We start from the raw sequence: 21172 nt of genomic DNA, 5'->3' as shown, positions 1-21172 counted from the left end.
AGAGTCTAACCAGTGCCTTTATTTAGAGCCATTGTGTGAAACCATTGATTTACCTATATAATTGATGTAGTATCTCTCACATCTCACAGACCTTACTCACTTTCTCCTACGCATTCAAGGGTTCTCCACTGGGCTCAAATCTATCATTAGTTCCAAAGCATCTCTTCAAGACAAAAATTTCCCCCAATTACTATATGTACATTTAGGTAGGACACGGTGGAAACATATCATAAGTGTCCTGGAAGGTGTGAGGTATTAAAAGTGCAGTGTCATGAAGGTGTGTTACTAATTGGGTAACACAGCTGGTTCGGTAATAAAAGGTCACCTGCTTAGACTTACTTCCTTACTTCTCTAAGAGAGTTTAGTTTTTCAGAAATGTTAAGAAAATAATGAATAAAGTACACGAGTCACCACTTTGAAACCCAGCTGAATCGCACAACATGAAATGTTCTTTGATTACAGCAACACTGTATAGGGGAACGTAAGTAAGTCCCCTTTACTTCCTCTGGTCTTACTAGGAACTCGAGCGGAAACTTTATCACTCGCCTTTCCACAAACCGCAACATCCAGCGTTTGATGCATTGCTTTTGCGCAGTGCCGTGTCAGTGTGTTTGTAAAGTGGTGGAGTATTACAAACTCCTGTCTCCACCTCATGCATACACTCTACATTCAGTTCATGTTTCACTGCAGCATTCATGTAGAATAATGGCTGACTGTAAGGCTAGAAGGTCAGTGTTAATTAAGCCAGCCCTGTATGCTCTGTTGGCTTGTACAGTATTAAATGAAGCCTGTGGTGACAGAATTGGCGCATAGAACCCTAAAAAAATAATTACAGCTCTAGAAGTTTCTGACATGAAATGGAGCAAAAATTAATTTATCTTCCTAGAGTTAGGTTTGCATCGGTTTTTACCTGGGAGATTGCAACAAATAACGGCTGTCTAAATAAAACAAAATCCATCTTTTTTCAATCACTTGTACTTTAAGATTTCATTTTCATGCCAGGGAAGCTTCTTTCACTTTTACCGGCATAATTTTAAGTTAGGCTAGCTAGCCAGTGGGTTTTATATTTGCCATACAGAAATGTGAATTGTATCAATTGGTTACTGTTTGCAAGATAAACAGTGTAAATGCAGTCACCATACTGCATTTCCTCTTTAGGGCAGAGACCAAGTGAATACGGTATTCTTCATTTTGTCTTGCCATCGCACTTCCCTTGCCTCTACCTCTGCAAACTAAATTTGAAGCCACTGTCCATTCTACAGACATAGACATTGTCATCAAAGGCCGCCATCATCCAAACACATCAAAGAGCAGACCTGTCTAGGAAAAGGTTTCATTCTGTGCCTCTGTCTGCGTGTTCCATTGAAAACTCAGGACATCTTTTCTTAGCCTGACAGTAGTAGGGAATTTTATTTTATTTTTCAGGCACTATCCGTGAGATGTCCAGTGAGGCCTATACCTTTTATCAAGGAATTAAATAAGTAATAAAAATGTATTCATCCTGTTAAAGGCAACAAACAAACAAATATGATTTATGTGTCAAAGTGCATTACTGTCTCCAAAAAATACTAAAAACACCAAGAGGGCAACACTGCTGCCGTGAGTGATCTGTTTCCTTGTTAAAGAAATATGGGCTCAGTCTTTATTTAGAAACAACTTCACAGATGAGTAACAGCAGTAACTTTGGAAAGTATTTCATGTAAGGCAAAATAACCATTATTAGCACGTGGGGCTGTTTATACATAAACTACTGTGGTCAAATTTTCCATAATGGAGTCACTAAGTGCAACAGTTTTCAATAGGCATGAAGCAATATGACTCAGAGGAACAGGGTCAGTAATGTTTTGCTTATGCACACAACAGGCTCAGTTGTTAGTAGGATAAATTCATGAATAAGATAAATCAGGTTTTGGATTAACACAAAATGCACAAGTAGAAAGATACAATCCTTGTTGTTCTGGCCCTGTAATGGAATTTTTAGACAATAACATCAAAAACTGTCCCATTGTGAAACTTACAGTATGTATTTTATTTATGACTGTCATTGCAACAACTGTAAGATAATTACTGAAGCATCTTTGAAGTAGTAGTTGACTCAAATATCAGTCTTAAACTGATCTTTGTTCTTAAGATAGTTTGTCTGGTGATCATTGTAGTATCATTTTTCTAGCATTAACATAATTGCTCATCAGAAGCCCTCATCTTATCATATTATTGTTTGAAACACATTCATTAGGACCCCGAGAGTCCCATTCAATCCAATACAGAGCTCTGCTGTCAATGCAGTTTTTAAGGTGAAACTATTTAATGTTTTGGTCTCTATGTTAAAAATGAATGAGATGGTGACACATTTACTGTAAACCACCTGATAAAATGATGCAGTGCTATCAATTCAGGAAGCTGTAATAGGTTACACATTGTGGATATAGGGTAATTTTTAAATTTCCAGACTAGGAATAGCAGGCATTTGACTTCCATATATGTGAAGAAATTCCATATTACCACAACTCACCTCACAGCTTTCTGTGATTGGTTCCCTTGCTTTGTTTAAAGCTGTATTACATAAGCCTTTGTAACATATTCACTGCTGACTGCAGTCTGAAAGCTCACAGCTTAGGTTCAGATTACCAGCGCAGGGGAAGATTCCCAGGAAACCTGCCAGGTCTTGTGGGCTTGACACTGAGCTGCACATGATCAAGCATGGGTACAAAGGGAGCTTCAATCAACAGTAAATGCACCAGTACCGCCTATGAAAATACCAGACTTAGAAGGGAAACTGCATATATACGTAAGAAGAATTTTGCAGGCTTAATGAGAGACATAATTTCAGCAGAGATACATAGTTGCTGGGAGAGGTGGTGATATTCTTTTTATCTTTCATGGATGCTACAGGAAGAACAAAATCTGCATCAAGCAATTCATGGAAAATTTGAGAAGTCCTTGTTCAGGCCTTCTTGGTTGTTTCTCGGTCTAAGTGGTTCATGTATTTCAAGACAGACAGAGAGAGAGAATGTGGGAAGGAAAATTCCTCCCCCTTGTTTTTGTTGAATGACTTGATTCTCTTTCTTTAGCAGGATGCTTTATTCTGCCGATGCAGTTGTTAGTTGTTCTGTGTGACTCCTTTTTCAGATGCATGCATTATTTAAAAGATGAGGAAAGAGTATGAGCTAACCATGAAAAGAGGGAGGATATAACTAGTAACTGTGTTGGTGTGTTGCCATTCAGCAGTTTTGCTTTTGTTCCTTAATAATTTCCTTGCTGATTAGGGACACATTTAACTTGACTGTGGTGTAAATTAATAATTTGTTCTGTCTTTGTCTCATTTTGTACATGTGTGTCTGTGGCCCGAGGTTGTAGTGATTTGTTTAGTCTCTCTCTCTCTCTCTCTCTCTCTGTCATTGTCTCTAACACACTTGCACATGCACACACAAGCTCACCCACATGCACCTGCCTCGGATACCCATTTCAATGAACTATTCAATGGATGCATTATATTCATGATCGTACATTATTCAGATTTGAATCAGCGACTGTCAGCTTGCTTGACGATCCAGCTTCCAAATTTAATAGCTTGGACAAGAATAGCCGTGACAGCACATTGCTGTGATTCAGTGACACACTGGCCAGCAAATGTAACGTTGCACTTGCTTTTTTTTGACTTGACGTACTTTGAGACAGCAGATAAATGTGATTACACATGGCCTTCTGCAGTGACTTCTTGGTTGCTACTTAATAGCTGAGGTGGCCTTTTTTAATTAGTCTGTCAGCTGTTTTTATGCGTTTGTGTGAAAACACAGAAGCTGAGCCAGAGATACTAGTAGTTATTCGACTTTATAGACATTTTTTATGTTACTGCTGTTCAATCCAGATATTGCTGCTGTGTCATTTTTCAGTAATTCAGTTCAAATTAAGCCAGTGAATGAAGGTAACAAGTTTCAAGACTATATTGTTCTGCATGAATAATTAAAGGTTCCATAAATCTTTCTTTTATGAGTTGACGTATAGCTAATTAAGTTTTCAGGTACTATAACAGTGGTTTTACTCTTAAGGTTCAATATGTTCAATATGTATACCCACCCTCACACCTACTGTACTTCTTTACTCTTTCATGCATGCACATGTTATCTAACAGGACCATGTTGTTCTTTCGGCCATTTTAGGTTTATTCCCATTACAACACACAAGAAAACCAATGATATTCCAGCAATGAAAAGTGATCTCCCTCTAATGACAAACATTTAGCAAATGGACTAGATAATAAGATGCAATGAGGTCACTGTGAGAATAAACACATTGATTGGACAAGCATCTGTAAAAAAATCTAATTGACATTTCACTGGCTGGTTGGGGGGAAACTTTGAAGTATGAATACCCATGTTTGTCTTTAAACAAATAAATGAACCCATTATCTGATTTCCATGCCCATAAAATACCCTGTATTTCTTATTGTATTAAACTTAGTCAGCACTTGGGGGCATGCAAGCTCTGATCTGACCTTTTGAAGACAAGGCATAAAAATACTGTAAACTATGGCCTTCACACATGAGGTGACAGCTTCCAAAACAGGATTCACAAGGGCAACTATCTATATTGAGTAAAAGTCCTACTGCACTGTATGTGGTTTATGGACAAGAGCCAAGTGTGGGTTGAAAATATGACCTGAAATCATAGCGTGAAAGCTCAAGGTGATGAGGCAAAAGTTACAAAAGAACCTGTTCAAGTCCAAATGGTGCCTTGAGATGTACTGATGAAGGTCCTGTCAAGGGTGTACCCAAACTTTGACCCAATAACAGCAGGGATTGGTTTCAGCTCCTGATGCCCGCCACAGACATTAAGGTAATGCATGGGTGGATTTATATGACCCATAGTAATGACATGAGATAAATAATGCACTTCCACTTTCATCAACATACAAAGTAGCTTTAGTGCATTTGTACAATATCATGTTTGAACATCAGAAGAAGTTTTTGCCTTGGAGCATTTAAAATATTCATTTATTTACTGTATAAAAATCAATAAAATCTCAAATATTAGTTGAGCATAAATGTTTTTCAGTCTGCATTTGAATTTCACTTTTAAGCAAGAGAGACATGCATTGACCAGCAGCAGCATCTAGGTGGGTGGTTAGGTCACTGAGGAGTCACCTCATGGGAAATTGTGCTTTATATAAGAAGATGATCTGCAATTAATATTTTAGTTGCTGCAGGAGGAAGGACAATAAAATGTTGAACCAACTAATAACATTTCAAAATAGTTGTGCTGTAGCCTATACGGCTTTAACTTGCTTTTTCTGATTCCTAGTGCTAATTTCGGAACCAGAAAATGAGGTACAGTACCAGCTGGTTTCATTTAGGTCAAGGCTCTTAGTGTGTAGTGAAACAATTAAACAAAAACATGAGAGTATGACCATGAGGAAGGTGTGAACAACAAAAACAAGACTGGATGTGATCACCAGCATATGGTGCATTTTATAGAACCACGTTCCAAATCTCCTCCTGTCCATGTGATCTAGAAGCCTTAGACATTCCCTCCTAGTTGAACGGTGCTTTTTGAGAACGATAACAAATGAATCAAGAGGAATAAAAAACCTCTCTAAAACAAACAATCAATATCTTTACCACACAGAAGCTGCAGTCGGACACATCAGCTGAGTTATGAGACTGTGGTTAAATGAAGTATCAACACACTCTAAAATGAGAACATTGGAGTATCCATAATAAGCCCATTATTAGCAATGGCTACCAGTTTTATCTCAAGTTAAAATTATAGAACTTGAGCAGTTATAGCAGTAAGTGGTCACTATGATTATAAAAAGACAATCTGAACCACCAAGATACATATACTGTAGTTGTGTGTTTTTGTATGTGCCTACTAAACCAATCTATACTATAGATTGACGATCTAGTTGAGGGGTATGGTATGGATAGTGAGCTGGAGACAGAAGTCCTCAAACATTGCAATGGAAAAAAGCTGGCCATTCACTAAATGAAGCATCATATTGTCTTGTCCTTTTGTCCAGACTGCCCTGCGTTTTTTTTTTTTTGCTGATGTGTCCCATTAATCAGGCAGTCCATCAGCAAGTGGCGGCTCCTCCAAGGCAGCAGCTGAGCCATTAGTCTCTCCTCTGTCACCCCCTGAATCTCTCTCCTCTTTGTCCTCCTCCTGGCTTAGTGGGTTCTGTTGGGAAAGGCGGTCAAAAGTGTGTGTTTTAAGCTCAGGACTGAGGAGCGAAAGCTGAGGCAACAGTGGCTCCTCCCGAAGCTTAGCAGCAAGCTCCTTGGCGCTGCAGGTGGGGGTGTTGGTCTCATAGACATCGTGGAAGTTGTTGTAGTCTACCTCGTAGAAGCCCTTCTCCAGGGAGAGTACTGGCGTAAAGCGGTAACCCCAAAGCACCTCCGTATCCAGATAGGAGCTCCGTGCTTGACATGTCATCCCTGTCACAGTTAAGAATGAATGGACCCACACACACGCACAGACAAACATACCATGAACATATACAAAGACAGTATAGCACACAGCCAATCAGAGGGAACAGGTAAACAAACAAACATGCAGTGATGGAAAGAGATGAAGAGAAAAACAGAGACTGCATCATTAATGGTCACACAAGAATCACAAACAGACGAGGCCAATACCTAGTGTTCTTGATAATAAGGCATGAAAATGAAAACATACATTTGGCATCCCAGTTCTACAACATTTCAAATCTAGTCCCACCTAAAAGTTATCCTCGGAGCTTTTGTTTTAACTCGAAGTGAATACAAGTTTGGGTTTCTGTTTCATGAGTGCAAGATGTGACGAGGACTGACATGAGGATGCAGTGACTTAGGAGAGTATTAAAGCGTCCACTATCTAGCAAAAGTCACAAAATGTCACAACCCTCTTTCAGCCACCTGCGTACAGGAGTGAGTTTTCTACTGTATATTTTAGATGGAGAATAACTACTAAACTAAAAACATCAAACTCATCATTGATGAGTTGATCCAGGTCTGGATCAACCAACTGCAGTTACAGTATATCCTGTTATATATCCATATGTCTCTCATATTCAAGATTTCCCATGACCAGCGTGATGTGGATTATAAATTATGATACTAATGTCGCAGTGAGACGACAACTTTTTACACCTTTTCTTCATCTTCACCCTGTGGATGTGAGTGGCCTACTTTCCATTTTTAACTTGTTTGTTATTTCTTTGATAATGTTATCAAATGCTATATAGCATCTTTTAATTCCCAATGACAAGGGTCTCTGTGTTGTCTATTAGGGGTGTTTCAGTTTAGCTAATACTTTTTTCTCCCAAGCCATTACAATGTGAAGATACTGTAAAGGTGCACATTTTGCTTAGCAACTGACTTTGACTTGATACTCCTGCAAATAGCATTTTGCTAAATTGCTTTAGAATTAACACTATTTTGTGAAAAACAAACTAGTGGTCTTGCAATTGATTTATTTATATTTTGGTACATTGGGTTCAAGATGTAATATAACTAATATTTTGGGATGCCTAAGTGGTTATTTAGTTGTAAAATTGTAAAGTAAAAGCTTGCTATCCAGAACTGTAATACTAGGGCAAAATGCTAAATGTATTCAAAGCTAGGTTATGGGTGAAATATTTACAATTGTAAATATGTTTTGGACTGTGAAGTCATTCACAGGTGGGGCAAAAACAAAAGGTCAGCATTTTACATTACGGCAAAAAGAAAAAATTGGACACCAGATTATCAGCATTTGAATTGTTGTCTGAAACTTAAGTAGACAGAGAACTGCAGATCTGCTGAGGTCTTTCTTTTCCTAGAATGTACTGAACAATAAATGTCACTACAGAAACTTTGGTTTGTATACCAACAATATTGATGCAATGGATTCTGAGAAAATGCATAATGCATATTTTATATAAAATAATTAGCCCTCAAAGAAACAGATGACAAAGCATCATTCAATCAGCTCCATTCACTAAAACATCAAAAGTGATAACAAGGTTTGTTATGGACAACATAGACACACATGACTGGGCATCCGGTGTACCAAAACATAACTACTGTAATAACAAGTACATGGGAGATTTTCAATTTTGTGTCGAGGACAGCTAAAATAGATTTATGTTGTGATGTTATGAGAATTATGTTGCTGATTAGTGAACTCATGGCCTATGTACTTTCTACATTTTATTTTTCTATCAAAAGAGCCTTACAGTATGCTATGGTTTTTATTTTTTTGTTTGTTTTTATTGGTGCAGTTGATGTACCACCATGTGCCTGTACAGTACTCAGAGTTTTTTTCTTCCTATAAAATGTATCTTCAACATACTTGGCCTGCAGTTTGTAAAGAACTACGCAAATTTTCTTTTTAGGGAAAACATTTTGATCTTTTTATGCTTGATCAGGTAAACATTGACTAGCCTTTGCCTTGACATTGCCTTGACTATTCAGTCACTGGGACCAAACTATGCCTAAAGATGATCACTTTTAAAATAGCATGTGACCATACACTTTCAGCTATATATTTATAATTACCTTATGATCTCAGACCTTTATTTATCTATTAACATTCACTGAGAAGATGAAAAGAAACAAACATGTTGACAATTGTTGTATTATGCAATTTCATTTTTACATTTTGGCCATGGGACTCAAACAATAAAGATGTGTTAAATGCCACATTTAGGTCACAGTCCTTTAGCTTAATGTTTACTAAGTCTTAGTATAGTAATAATAAGGAAGTACAGTAGGAGGGTGGATGATAGAGAGTCTGTTTCCTAGTGGTCAAGGACAATGACAACGTAACACTGTATGATTCCAGAGTCACTGCTGGTCATACAAAATATGATGTAACATCTGAGTCAAGTTTCCAGCAACACAGGCAGAAAGCGTGTTGACTATTTGTCCCTTGGTGGAAATTTCTTTAAATGAAACCACAAAAAATCGACAGAGCAGTACTGTAATGTTCAGATACATGCAAAGCAACAGCTGCTTAAAGTACAGGTAGGGATGTTGGTGGTTTGTAAGAGATTTTAAAAAGACAGTTCGGTTCAATAAATCAAATCAACCCATGTGCCACATTTGATATAAAATAAAGTTGGACATATACTGTATGACTTACTGTATTTATAATGAGTGAATCATATTTAGTCCTTAAGTAAAGGCCAATAAATGATTCTGTGTAGGCATATAAATAATACCTGGATTAGTTAACACCACACGCTTAGCATGGCAAATTAATCTCTAGCTACCGGATGTCCAGCTATTCTGTGATCCTGAGGTTTTTTTTCAGCATGTTTAAATAATGTCCTAATATGGTTGACTGTGCTGAAGCATTTTTTTCAGATGACATGACCTTTACTTAAAACCCAGACGGGCAGTGTGGGTAGCTACACTTAATTCATTTGGAAACAAACAATATCAAAGATGCAACCTTGAAATAACAACAAACGGGCGGCAGTGAGTTTCGAAGAAGCACTGTAAGCAGTTGTAGCCGGATGCCCTTTGAAATTAACTACCTGAGTTGAAGTAACACATTCTTGGAAATGAGCAATAATTGAATTAAATAAAAAATGAATATTATTATTCTTTTGCAATTTTGAATGAAGTCCTAGTTTCAATGTGTACAAAATTTAAGAAGAATATTATTTTTGTTGTTTGTTTATCTTTTGCCATCAGCAGCAAAAGTAATGTATCATTCAGTGGGAGTCTTCGTATTTCCATCTATTTATCCCTCCATCAATTACTCAGTCATTCACTTCAATCTATCTCTTCCTGCTAATATCCATCTCCCATCTAATATGCCCTCAATCTGCACCCTTATCTTTGAGCAGCCCCCCCCCCCCCCCCCCCCCCCCCCCCCCCCCCAAGCCCAGCCCCCCTTCATACCTGTAGCTTCCACCATGCCCTCAAGGATAACCACAATCTCAAACTCCTCCTTCTCCATTTGCGTCAGTGACATCTCCCAAAAGGGGCTTTTTTCGTTAATCTCATGGGAGATGATTAGGGGGGACACCAGAAACAGCCGATCATCTCCTGTGTCGAAGCCAATGTTGATGTCAGTCTGGTTGAGTGGGATAAACTCCCCTTCCTTGGTTTGCTGCGAGCGGATGAGCTTTGCTCTGATTGATGCTTCCACGATGTGAGAGTTCCTCAGGTCACCCACCCGAAACATCAGGCACATCTTGTTGTCTCGCACTGATATTACAGCGTTGTTCGAGAACATAAGAGTCTCTGCACGGTTCTTTGGCTGTGAAATCTTGACAAACATGCAGCCCACCATCATGGCGTTAACAATTGATCCCAAGATGGCTTGCACCAAAAGAAGTATGATACCCTCAGGGCATTTCTCTGTGATGACACGATACCCGTACCCAATGGTTGTCTCTGTTTCAATTGAGAACAGGAAGGCTGAAACAAAACTATTGAGGTTCTCCACACATGGGGTCCAGCCCTCCTCGTCAGCGTGCACCAAATCTCCACGGATGAGTGCTATCAACCACCACAGAAAGCCAAAGAAAAGCCAGTTGACGACATAGACCAAGGTGAAAATAAAGAAACTAAGGCGCCATCGTAGGTCCACCAGTGTAGTAAACAAGTCACTGAGGTAACGGTAGGTCTCTTGGACGTTTCCATGATGGACATTGCACTTGCCATCTTTCTGCACATATCGTTGACGTGGCTTCTTTGCTGGATCAGAAATTAGGTGGGTTCTCTCTGTTGAGATCTGAGCCTCTCGCAAGTGTTTTGGAAGCTTCTTCACCTGTGTGCAAAGGGAAAAAGAAGAGATAAGCAAGGATGAAAAAACGAAAGAAAAAGTTGTGGTGTGGGTCGAGTAGTTTCATAGGTTGTGCTGGAGAAATTCTGAATTTTGTTGTAAATTTAGTTTCAGCTTTGAAACTAAATTCAAAATCACACTGTGTATCTATGTAGAGAAGCGCATGGGAGAAAAGCAAGGCAGTGTAGAAAACAAGAACACAAGGACAGCCAGGTCTTTGTGTGTATTGGCCCTGCTCCAGCGAGGTGATCTGGCTCCTCAGCTGTGCTTTTCCTCCTCCTTTGTCCCCTGTGTTCCCTCGCTTCACACCCTATCAGACAATGGCAGGGCTAGATTGGACCAGATTTCCAAATTCTATTCTAAAAGACCGTAAGCATCATTTTAAAAAAGAATGCCATAGGCCTGGCACACGCTGCATTTATCTAGAGTGTGACATTTCAGACATGTTCATTTAGTATTTTAAAATGCAAGTGATGTGTGCGTCGCGTGCAGTGCATTTCTGCAGAGTCTGCATAAAATGTGTTCAGTTGCGTATCTATCTTCTTGGATAGACACATGTATATGTGACAGACAGGCACAATGCCAAAGTCGTAAGGCATCTTTCAAGGGCGCGTTGGCATCACACTGACACTTTCCAATCCAAGGTAATAATTGCAATGCATTGTGCTGAGGCAAGAAAACATCTCCTGTGCCCCTGAATCTATCGCTGCTAATCGGACACCTGTGATCCATCTGTTCCCCAGAGTTGCTTTGACATTACCAGAGAAAGTTATGCCCTATTGTGTCTGTGCTCACTGCCCATCTGCTCTGTCACAAAGACGATCACTCTCTCAGTTCAGCCAGGGGAGGACATAATCGAAGGCACTTCAATACCCTTGCAGTGCCTGCGATTCTGCCAGGCAGGTTTATTTGGGGTGGTTTCATTGTGTCACATGGTGTTTTCACTGCTCTTAAAACAGACATCACTTGATGTGCCTGAATTTAAATATACACACGACAGCAAAGAGAAGAGCAAAAATTGAAAGACAACTCTCATTGACCCACATTGCAATTAGTGGCTTGATGACACTGAGCTCACTAAATGTCAATGGGTTTGCCTATTACTAAGTGCTCATGGACATTGGATTGTAATAGAGACTTCAAGTTCTTGAAGTCAAACCTTTCACTCTCAAGAGCAGTTCATGTGCAGAGGAGTTATCGTTAAAACATTGCTAATCACTACTTTCCTTTAAAAGGAATAAAAACAAAATAGATGCATTCATCTTCACACTTTGGGCTTGGGGTAATCAAGTGACAGATGAAGCTGTCACATGCAGTTTCTCCTCGTCTTTGGCCTTTGTAGTCAATATGATCCCAGGAGGAGATGGCCCATAAACAGATTCATTAGTTTTCTCTCTGTGGCAGGACTAAGTGGTTGGGATGTGTCCTCCCATTGAGCCTTTCTGGTTATGCTTGGGTAGACAAGATAAGTTCCAGTCAGCTGAGAATCAGGAATGATAACCAGTACTATATACTGGGAGCAGGTGGGGTGTTTCTCTATCAGCACTGACATGTGAAATGAACTACAGTACAGTATTACAGTAAATGAGCTTTTCACCCCCACCAAGTTTTATGTACTGTATGTTGTTCTGATCATGCTGTATTATATATGTATGTTTTATGCATTGGGGCTTGAGTTATAATTTGAGCTGCTCATTTAAAATATAAATTATGTATATAGCATATCTACTGATTGCCTAACAGCCCTTTTATCCTCCTTACTGCCTCTTTTATGGACGCTATTGGTCTCTTTGCTTTTGTCTCTCTCATACACATGCAGCAGTAGTGGTGGGACTCCACCAATAGTTAAGCTTAATCAAATACTGTATCAATTTCCTCGTGTACTATTTCAGTTTTTTGTGGGATGACAGTGGTGATTTCTCTGTTTAAAGCGGCCAGTGCAGTTTACCTGCGCAGATGTGACTCCTATTTCCATGTTGTGGTCCATTAGGACTCGAGAATCTCCTGCCATTCTCAGCTGAAGCTCCACACCTATAGAACATAACAATGTCAGTTAAACAGAGAGCCCACTCTCTTCACAAGGTACAACCGGTGTCTACACTAACATTTTTGAGCTGATGTCTATTACCAAGCACCACAAGCACAATATGTTCTGTGTCATTTGTTTACATGTCAAAATTTTCCATCTGGTGTAATTAGACTACACATTTTACCCACAAGGCAATGTCAGCAAAAACGCTTAAAGCCCAGTCCTTCACATGAGTGAGTTGCTTGCATTGTTAATTTTTCTTTTGTATTGTGACCGTTTTGTAAATGTAAAGTTACAAAGCCTCTGAAAAATATAACTTAATGAGGCCTTGCTCACTATATTAAATACTGTATGGTAATCGTGGCGTCCTCTACATTAGCAGATCATCGATCAAGGTATTTACAATGTAATTTCAATCAATTACATGTATGTCGGCACAGTTATATGTCTGGAATGTACACACACTGTGAAACAGCCTACTGTCCTTGGACATGAACGAAATCTTTATGTAGTTGTTTAAACCTTTTGTTTGACAGTGACGTTAGGTCAACTGAAGTTGCAGGTAATCAATACGATAATAATAATGATCAAGAAAAAAATACACTTCTTTAGTGCTTGATAAGCTAAAAGCCTTTGGTTCATTTGCCTGAACAGTGAAGGCTGAGCTCCAGCATTTTTGTTTATGACACCCTTTCCCAAATAGTAAACCTGACGTCACCAACATTATCAGCTGCTTTGTCAACACGAGCTCACATGTCAATCAAAGCACATACCCGTAGCCACAAACTTACAGTAATAAACACTGGCACACGATACGCACTATGGCCACAACATGTTTCAGATCAGAGAAAGGAGCTGCATTAATAATCAGCTGGCGACAGAGAAATAAACATCTACAGTTGTTTCTATTAGTTTACATTTGTCAAAATTAAAATTTGTGTATGTGTTACCTTTTGAGGTTGTTTTTAGCAACACTGGAGTAATCAGTGCTGAGAGCGTACAATATATGCCTATTCCTGAGCTGTATGCCTATGCAGGTATTTTTAAACATCTGTTCTATGAGGTGTAAAGTGACAGCAGAAGGACAAAAGAAACACTTTCAACGTGTCCTGGATGATGTGGGATTTAATAACAGCCACTGCTGTAGTTTTAGGAGTGGGTGTGTGAGTGCATTGAGGGAACCTCAGATAAGGCCCTAATTTTAGCAGCAGTCTTTTAACACGTTAGGAGCTCAACAAGAGGAAATTAACTTTGGTGTTATGAAAATCCGCTACTTTACTACTAATTTTGTTAAAAGAAAATAAGATACAGAGGACCTTGTAGCCAGCCAAGTAAAAGAACATGGGTAAATTACTTTTGCTGCTGGTTCCTGACCTTAACAACATCTGACATTTCTTTGTCATCTGTCTTTGATGTTACTCTATTTGATCGCTGACAAGCAAGAAGAGCAAATGCAAAAGGCGAGCATGGAGAAGCGAAAGGACCGCGTCAAAAATCAGATCCACACAGGAACGCAGTGTTGACATTGATGGTCCAAAGCAAAGGGCAGAGTGACGTGACAGGCATCTGAGCAGGGAACAGACAGATAGCACAGGCGTGGGACACACACAAGGCTTGTGAAAACCTTCCTGAATACATTAAAGGGGTTGCAAGGTCTGACTCATTTTAGGTTCTCTCATGAATTAAACATGACTCCCTGGAGATCCTATGAACTGCAGACCTGTATTTTCAGCGAGCCTGTGATTGTGGCGTGTGTTCGCAGCACCAGATTCAACAAGCCCAAATGAGAGGTGTTCGAACATGGATAGCAGCTAGAGTGTTTTATCTTCGTGCTTTAAGAGGCTAACAAGCATTTATCTTGTTACCGAGAGAATGACAGGACGCTTTGGCTGAATTGTGTTTGTGTCCTGATAACAAGAGCACTCATCTACTGAATGGGGGGGTACTAGTAAACCAGGCAACCTGCTTCCTAAGGGATATCCACAATGTATATCTTTTCCTCATTTGCTGATGCTGCGTCCTGTAAACAATAATCTGTACAGCGTCCGGTAAAACATCACTTTTTCCTAACCTGTGACAAGTTTCCACGAAGGCCTGGATTGAACTGAACAGCACTTTCCTGTGATTTAAATTTTCGACATTTTCGGAACTTCGTAAATTTGTGTTGTCAGCTCTGTGTGCAGTTCTGGAAGCCGGAACCATCCCGAAGCTGAGTGCAGAGGGGGCTTATATCAATACTAATCACTGCTCCAAGAAATGTTCCTGTGACAGATTAATTACCTGAAATAAAATAGTCACTTCATCAACATAATTGTAAACTGTTTATTTCAGCAAATTAAAGTGAATCACCTTTTATTTTTCATTAGATGGAGGTAATTAATTTAATTTTCCTCATCTGTGGGGAGTTTCCTGCTGGAAATTTGCACAGAAGTGCTTGCTTTGCAGAAGGCGAGAGTGTGGCTTACAGCTTTCACGTAGTAAGTTGTTAACATTTCAGGAGGGAAAAATCAGCTGAATTCCAAATATACCCAACATGCTGTTCATGTATTTTAGGCTCCTATTTGGCAACGCTCAGAGTTCCATAGTTACCCTCCTAGATTGCAGCCTTGCTGCTCAGCATGACGAGGTTATAAACTGCACAAAGAAGTTGCAAAGTCAGCAGCGTCCTTTAAATCACAATACAGTTTTGACTATTAGAGGGAACTCATCCATCGCTTTTAAGGTCACACTGGAGCTTGCATTTTTCTGTCGGCTCATCAAATTCACTGGCATGGAAGAGACAGAAACAAATATTTTAGCGAGGGAGGAATGAAAGGAACAAGAGAGGAGAACTCCAAATAGCTGCAGTGCTGTGTTTTTATATGTAACAGCAACGTTGTTTACTGATACACTGCGTCAGATAGATATCTACTGTTATCGGTTAGAATTGTTTCATGGCCCATGGACGTGCTAGAACTTTATGTTGCCTTTATTCCCTACTCTCCTCCTCCCATGGACCTGTCATGATTATGTCCAGGCGTAAGATTGGCCCATAAAATAACATGGCTTCATCTCTATCTCTACTCACTTATGACAGTTTGAGGTCAGACGGGTCAAATGACTAAAAATGTCCCCGGCTAGTTTGGCTCCAGGGCCGGCAAATACAAACAGTCACGCACACACTCACAAGTTCATCCCATCCCTCCTTCCCATTTTCCATCATGCCCGATAGTGTGCTGCGTGTGCTCAGTTGTGTCCTTCTCATGGACGACCTTCTCTGGAGTGACACCGCTGCACTGAGATGTTCGATTCACACTTGAGGAACAATTTCCCTAATGATACATCCAAGTGTTTCTCTCCAACACACCACTGCAAGCGCACATTTCATCCTCCCCGCCCGCTGTCCCACATTCATTCTCCCTCTCGCAGCGCGCCTAAAAGCGTCCTCGAAGAAAGGAGAGTTCTTCAAATCAAGAATAGCTAAGCCGCGTCTTTTAGATTTGTCTCTCTCGTCCACCGAGTCTCGTATCTTTAAGAAAATGCGTTTGCAAAGATTTACATTCTTGAAGTGGATGGGATCTAAACATAACACCTGCTGGAGCCAAGTAACACCCTCTTCAAACACACTGGTCTGCAGCGTGAAAGACATGATAGAGAGAGACACGAGATATGTGAAGATGGGTGGGTGGGCGCTTATGGGTGTTTCCGTCACTGTCTTGCTGTGATTTACTGCTTTAGATCCCAGACTCACTATGCCACTGTTCAGTGTTAACAGAAAAAAATGATGGCTAAGCAAAATTATAATTGGAGTGACAGGGGGAAAATGTGGAGATAACAATAATCTGCAATCGGCAATAAACAGCATCATAATATTGGAGCAAATGTGTGTATTAATATATATACTTATATATTATATATAATATATAATATATATATTTATCCAAATCCTCTCCCTTAATGGTCCTGCTATATTGCACGAGGTTCATCAATCTCCTGTTTCACCTCACTGTAGAGGACAGGGAGGAAGGGAGGACATGAGCAGGGCAGGGTGGGGCCGTGGAGCCGGGCAGCGCATGGTAAATTCTAGAGGAGCCAAAGGTCAAAAGCTCCTGATTGGAATTCCTGGCATGCTTTACAGTGTCCCCGTTCTTGCCTTCTTGTCTGTAGTCAGCACATACCAAGTCAGAATAAAACAAGATTATTGCGCCGCAGTCGTATATTAAAAGGCTACCAGTAACAAAACCTTTGCATTTTCTGACAAGGCGATTGGGTTACATCTCTGTTGCTGACACCAGATGACAAGTATGAGTGACTCTTAAATCAAAGCTAATTGATCCTAATGAAAAATGTTCAAAGTTTAACAAACCTATGTGAAACTAAGAAACAATACCTAATCATTCAATCTTGTGCCTAAAAATCTCAGTATTAGTGCAATAACTTGGCACTTGGATTGAAAATAAAATCTGCGCATACTGAATGGGGAATTGATTGTGGAGCTGAATTGCCCTTGCGCTCCGAGCTGGTGTGCACTGTTCATCTATTTCTGTGCGTCACTGTAAGCAGATTGGTTTTACTGGCCATTTAGTGACTGTGGTCGTGGTGCTTTAGTTTAAACTAAATCATATAAATGGAAACCAGCCTGTGGGTATTTGCTGTACAAGCACATTTAGACTAAAACGCAGGAATGTTTTAACATGCTGAATAAATTGAATAAGATTTATGTAAACCCGGCTCCCCGCCTCCTTTCAAGGCTTATCATTTGAACAAGAGACACCACTGCAATTGTGGCATCATCTGCCATGCTTAACAATGGGGCTCACATGAGTAGCACGATGGATTGTAGTTCATTAAAATAACTCTGATTCACACGAGGAGCACAAGTTATTAGCTGATTGTTAGCGACTGTTCCAGATTGAAATAAAATCACACCCCAGATGTGACTTTGTGTGGATTGTCAACTCCCTTCGGGCTCTTAAAACTGCATGTATGCCACCGTTTTGTGTTGTAAAGGTGGATCTGCACCATTAGATCAGCTAAAAAGGGTGAAGCTGCTGGTGATAAATATGAACATAATGCTACATCAATAAAAGCATCTACGAGTCTTTGTACCAGTGACCTGAGACCCTGGTGTGTGCCTCATGTACACATTTGGATTGGTATAATGGTGCTAACTAATGGACAGAGAACAATACGGTGATAAGTGAAACAGATAAAAAAGCTAAATGTTTGTCTGGCTGCATGTACAGCCTGAAGCACTTGCTCTGCACTGTATCAACTTTATGTGTGACAGGCGTGTAGCAGAAATACGTGAAGTCGTGAAGCTGCTGAATCAGTGAGTAGATGGTGCCATAAATCTGTTACACAACGTGTTAACACTTTAAAACACAGTACAACAAAAGCAGGGGGGAATTGAATTTGCCTTGGGACAGATTTATGAAGGCATAAACAGATTGCGTATAGGATTTTATGCTGCTTAGGACGCTCCATGCAAGGTAAAAGGTTGTATTCATACACCGTGCACGGAGTTCAGGGCTATGGCTGCTATCATACACAGAACCAGCTCAGTATACTGTATGAATGGAGAGTACGCCATCTCAGCTCCATGTAGGCCACACATCTCCACGTCGGCTTATTATCAGTCAAAATAACTACTTTGTAGGCAGCACAGACAAGAAACGAAAGAAAACTAACAAAGAAATCGTGTCGACTGGCTGCGCAACGTTTGACAGTGTGGAAATGTGGACCCACTTAAAAAACCTTGTCCACGTCCCCCAGAGGCACAAGGTCTTGACTAAATAAACTGATCCTATTAATAATTCACCTAGTCTCCTCTTTTGAGAAGTCTCCTCCTGGGAATTACATTTGCTCTTTGCACTCTTTTGCCCACTTATTAGAGAGATCAGGACTTAATACCCGAGCCGAGGAGGAGGCCGGTAGACAGCGCTGGGCTGCAGCTACAAACACGGCGCTGATAATAAGGTTAAAAGGCCATCCATCAAAAACCATTTGCGCTTTCTGTTACACTGCTTGAAATAGCCAACCACAAGTCGCCCAGCTGTGAACGGGGTCACGGTAAATTATAGTGATAGAACTAACTTGACGTGTGGCAAACAGACAGGTTTTGTTGGAAAGCCAGCGTTAAGAAAACCCTTCTGACTGAGCTTTCCAATTACACTCTCCCCAAAGGGGGCTGAGAGTGTTCCATATGCAAAAAAATGTGCTTAATGATGACGGCAGAGATGGGTTGCGCTTAGTTATTCCTCCACAGTGCGCTGGAGAACAGATATTAATAAAATGATGAGTGACTTCACACGCTGGCAGAGCAGTTGCTTTGGGAAAACCGTGCTCAATTATCGTGGTCACTAAACCCACCGCATTGTCATCAAAGTTCTGGAGCAACAACACATCGTTTGCAGATGTGTGTCCCGCTCAGCGCCGTGGAGTGAAAAGACCGTGGGGGAGAAAGTACAGCAGACATTAAAGCGAGCAGCCATAATCCTCACAGCCCACAGAGAGCTTTACAAGGGAATGGAAGTCGGTGCTTTTTTGTGTAACGTGCAGTGTTCATGAAAACGCAATCATTACCCCGCATCAGTCACTTTATATCACTCTGACTGTTTAATGTTTGAAGACGTGTCGGAGCTGAAACATGCTGTGGTGCGTGTCGGTGATATGAGATCCCCCTTCGCCACACTCTCAGATTGAGGCACTCGCGCTTCGCTCCACGCTCGCGCCGATGCTGCTGCACTTGTAAAACTCCGGCACTGCACTGAAAGAACTACGGCGCAGCGCGAGTAGGCGCTCGCTGCAAAGGGTCGTCAGGCTCTTCTCTGCTTGCGTCAGAGAAACACAGAAATCATTCGTTTTGATTAGACCGCGTTACGAGATGCACGCTAGCGCATCTACAGTAGGTGCCTCATGACATGAGATGTAGGCAGGATAGGATGATGGAGGCTGTAGCTGATGAAGGAGGGTAATGATGTGTTTTTTTTCTGCCTCTGATCCTTGTGCTGCTGTGTCTTGCTATCCGACTCTCGTAGTTCCCATCCCTTCAAGTAATGTGCACTCGTTTTTATCGGGCAAGCTACTCCAGCTGGGATTCTTAGCTGTGCAGTGAGACACATAATACAATCGCAGCATGCGTTGCTATCCACAGACAAATTGCAAGGAGGAAGCAGAGATGTGGCTCTGTCCTCGTATCGTGCATCGTGCAGAGACTTTAAAAAACCTCTCCTCTCCTCTTCTCCTCTGCCCTCCTCTCTCTGCCTCCCTGTGGGTCCCTTCTCCCCCATCAGCTGTACACAATGCTTACCTTCAGGTCTCTGCAGGAGTAGCTGGCAGGCAACCTTCCAGGCATTTCACAGCTGCTTTCCTACCCAGGGCTGCACGCTCGATTCCTGGCTTTGTACAGTCAGTAGCCGTCCCCCTGGTTCTCCCTTGCCATCCAGCTCCTTCTGCTCTTCACCGCTCTCTATCTACTCCAGAGTGAGAGGGGGGTCTGCCTGTGTGCGTATGCGTATGTGTGAGGGACAGGAAAAGAGAGAGGGAGAGGCAGAGCGGCTGAGAGAATAGATGGAGAGGATGTAAACATCTGTGTGCTCTCTCTTCAAATGCTCCACTTCCACATATTCCACATAAATTGTTGTTTGTCCTTTTATCTAAGGAATATGTATTTATTTCTTTATGCAGAGCAAACTTGTGCATCTGTTGCGTGACTCTAGTTCTATACCACAAATGCACTTATACTGTATATGCTCAAAACTAGTAGCTCAGTGATGGGTGGGGGGGGTGATGATTGTGTGTAATGAAGAGGAGAAGGTATGGTACAGTATAGTCAACTCATCTAAAACTGCATTTAAAGATTGAAGCAAATAACTCTTTTCAAACACAAAGAAGGAGCAGAAGTGGGAGAATTTGAAAAAGGATGAAATGATGAAGCAAAATACCGCAAATGAAAAGCAGTTAGATGTTAGATTAAAGGACCAAAACAAATTGATCAAGGATTTCTACTTGAAAACAGACCAGGTTTGGTTCCAGCTTTGCTTCCTGCAGTAATGAATAGTAAGTAAGGAAATAATGCCACCATAAAAGTAAACTGACCTCCACTTAACCAAATTATCCTCAAATCCACCAACACAATGAATAGTGTACAAGAGGAGAATAAATGTATGGAGCTCAGCATCAGAATAGAGTCTGTGAGTTCATTTGTTCCTCACATTTTAAATTCAGTTCAGCTGCCAGAGGCAAATGTGTGATCTGTTCACATGCAGAATACACTGAGATGGATGAATGGATCCTCGACATTGAAATGTTATTAGATGTAGAGAAAATGAAATGTGACTTGCCATTCGACATAACACAGGGGTAATGAGAAGGGGAGCAAAGAGAGGAAGACGAGGGAGACGG

At 40.7% G+C, this 21172-nt stretch overlaps 2 protein-coding genes across 3 annotated transcripts in view; one reads left to right on the top strand and one right to left on the bottom strand.

Annotated features, from left to right (window-relative positions):
- Nucleotides 1–21172, top strand: part of ets1 (v-ets avian erythroblastosis virus E26 oncogene homolog 1) — a 107142-nt gene that overhangs the window by 10783 nt on the left and 75187 nt on the right. The window lies entirely within an intron of this gene.
- Nucleotides 3813–20295, bottom strand: kcnj5 (potassium inwardly rectifying channel subfamily J member 5). Of its 2 annotated transcripts, XM_029172242.3 has the most exons (4): nt 20079–20292; nt 12707–12789; nt 9870–10743; nt 3813–6434 (listed from the first exon to the last, which is right to left on the bottom strand). In XM_029172242.3, the coding sequence occupies exons 2-4, from the start codon at nt 12767–12769 to the stop codon at nt 6058–6060; spliced, it is 1314 nt and encodes a 437-aa protein (XP_029028075.1). In that variant the 5' UTR covers nt 12770–12789; nt 20079–20292; the 3' UTR covers nt 3813–6057. The 2 variants fall into 2 exon arrangements, with proteins under 2 accessions (XP_029028075.1, XP_029028076.1); XM_029172243.3 differs by lacking the exon at nt 12707–12789 and having other exon boundaries at nt 20079–20295.

Source organism: Betta splendens, chromosome 13 (genome assembly GCF_900634795.4).
Source record: "Betta splendens chromosome 13, fBetSpl5.4, whole genome shotgun sequence".
NCBI classification, from domain to species: domain Eukaryota; kingdom Metazoa; phylum Chordata; class Actinopteri; order Anabantiformes; family Osphronemidae; genus Betta; species Betta splendens.
This window is presented reverse-complemented; position numbering and strand designations above follow the sequence as displayed.

Bases quoted from the DNA above. Each gene is read 5' to 3' on its own strand.
- kcnj5 (XM_029172242.3), bottom strand. From the start codon at position 12,769: ATGGCAGGAGATTCTCGAGTCCTAATGGACCACAACATGGAAATAGGA. The intron at 10,744-12,706 runs GTAAACTGCACT...CTTTGCACACAG, and splicing joins TAGGAGTCACATCTGCGCAG to GTGAAGAAGCTTCCAAAACA. The intron at 6,435-9,869 runs GTATGAAGGGGG...TAACTGTGACAG, and splicing joins GGGCATGGTGGAAGCTACAG to GGATGACATGTCAAGCACGG.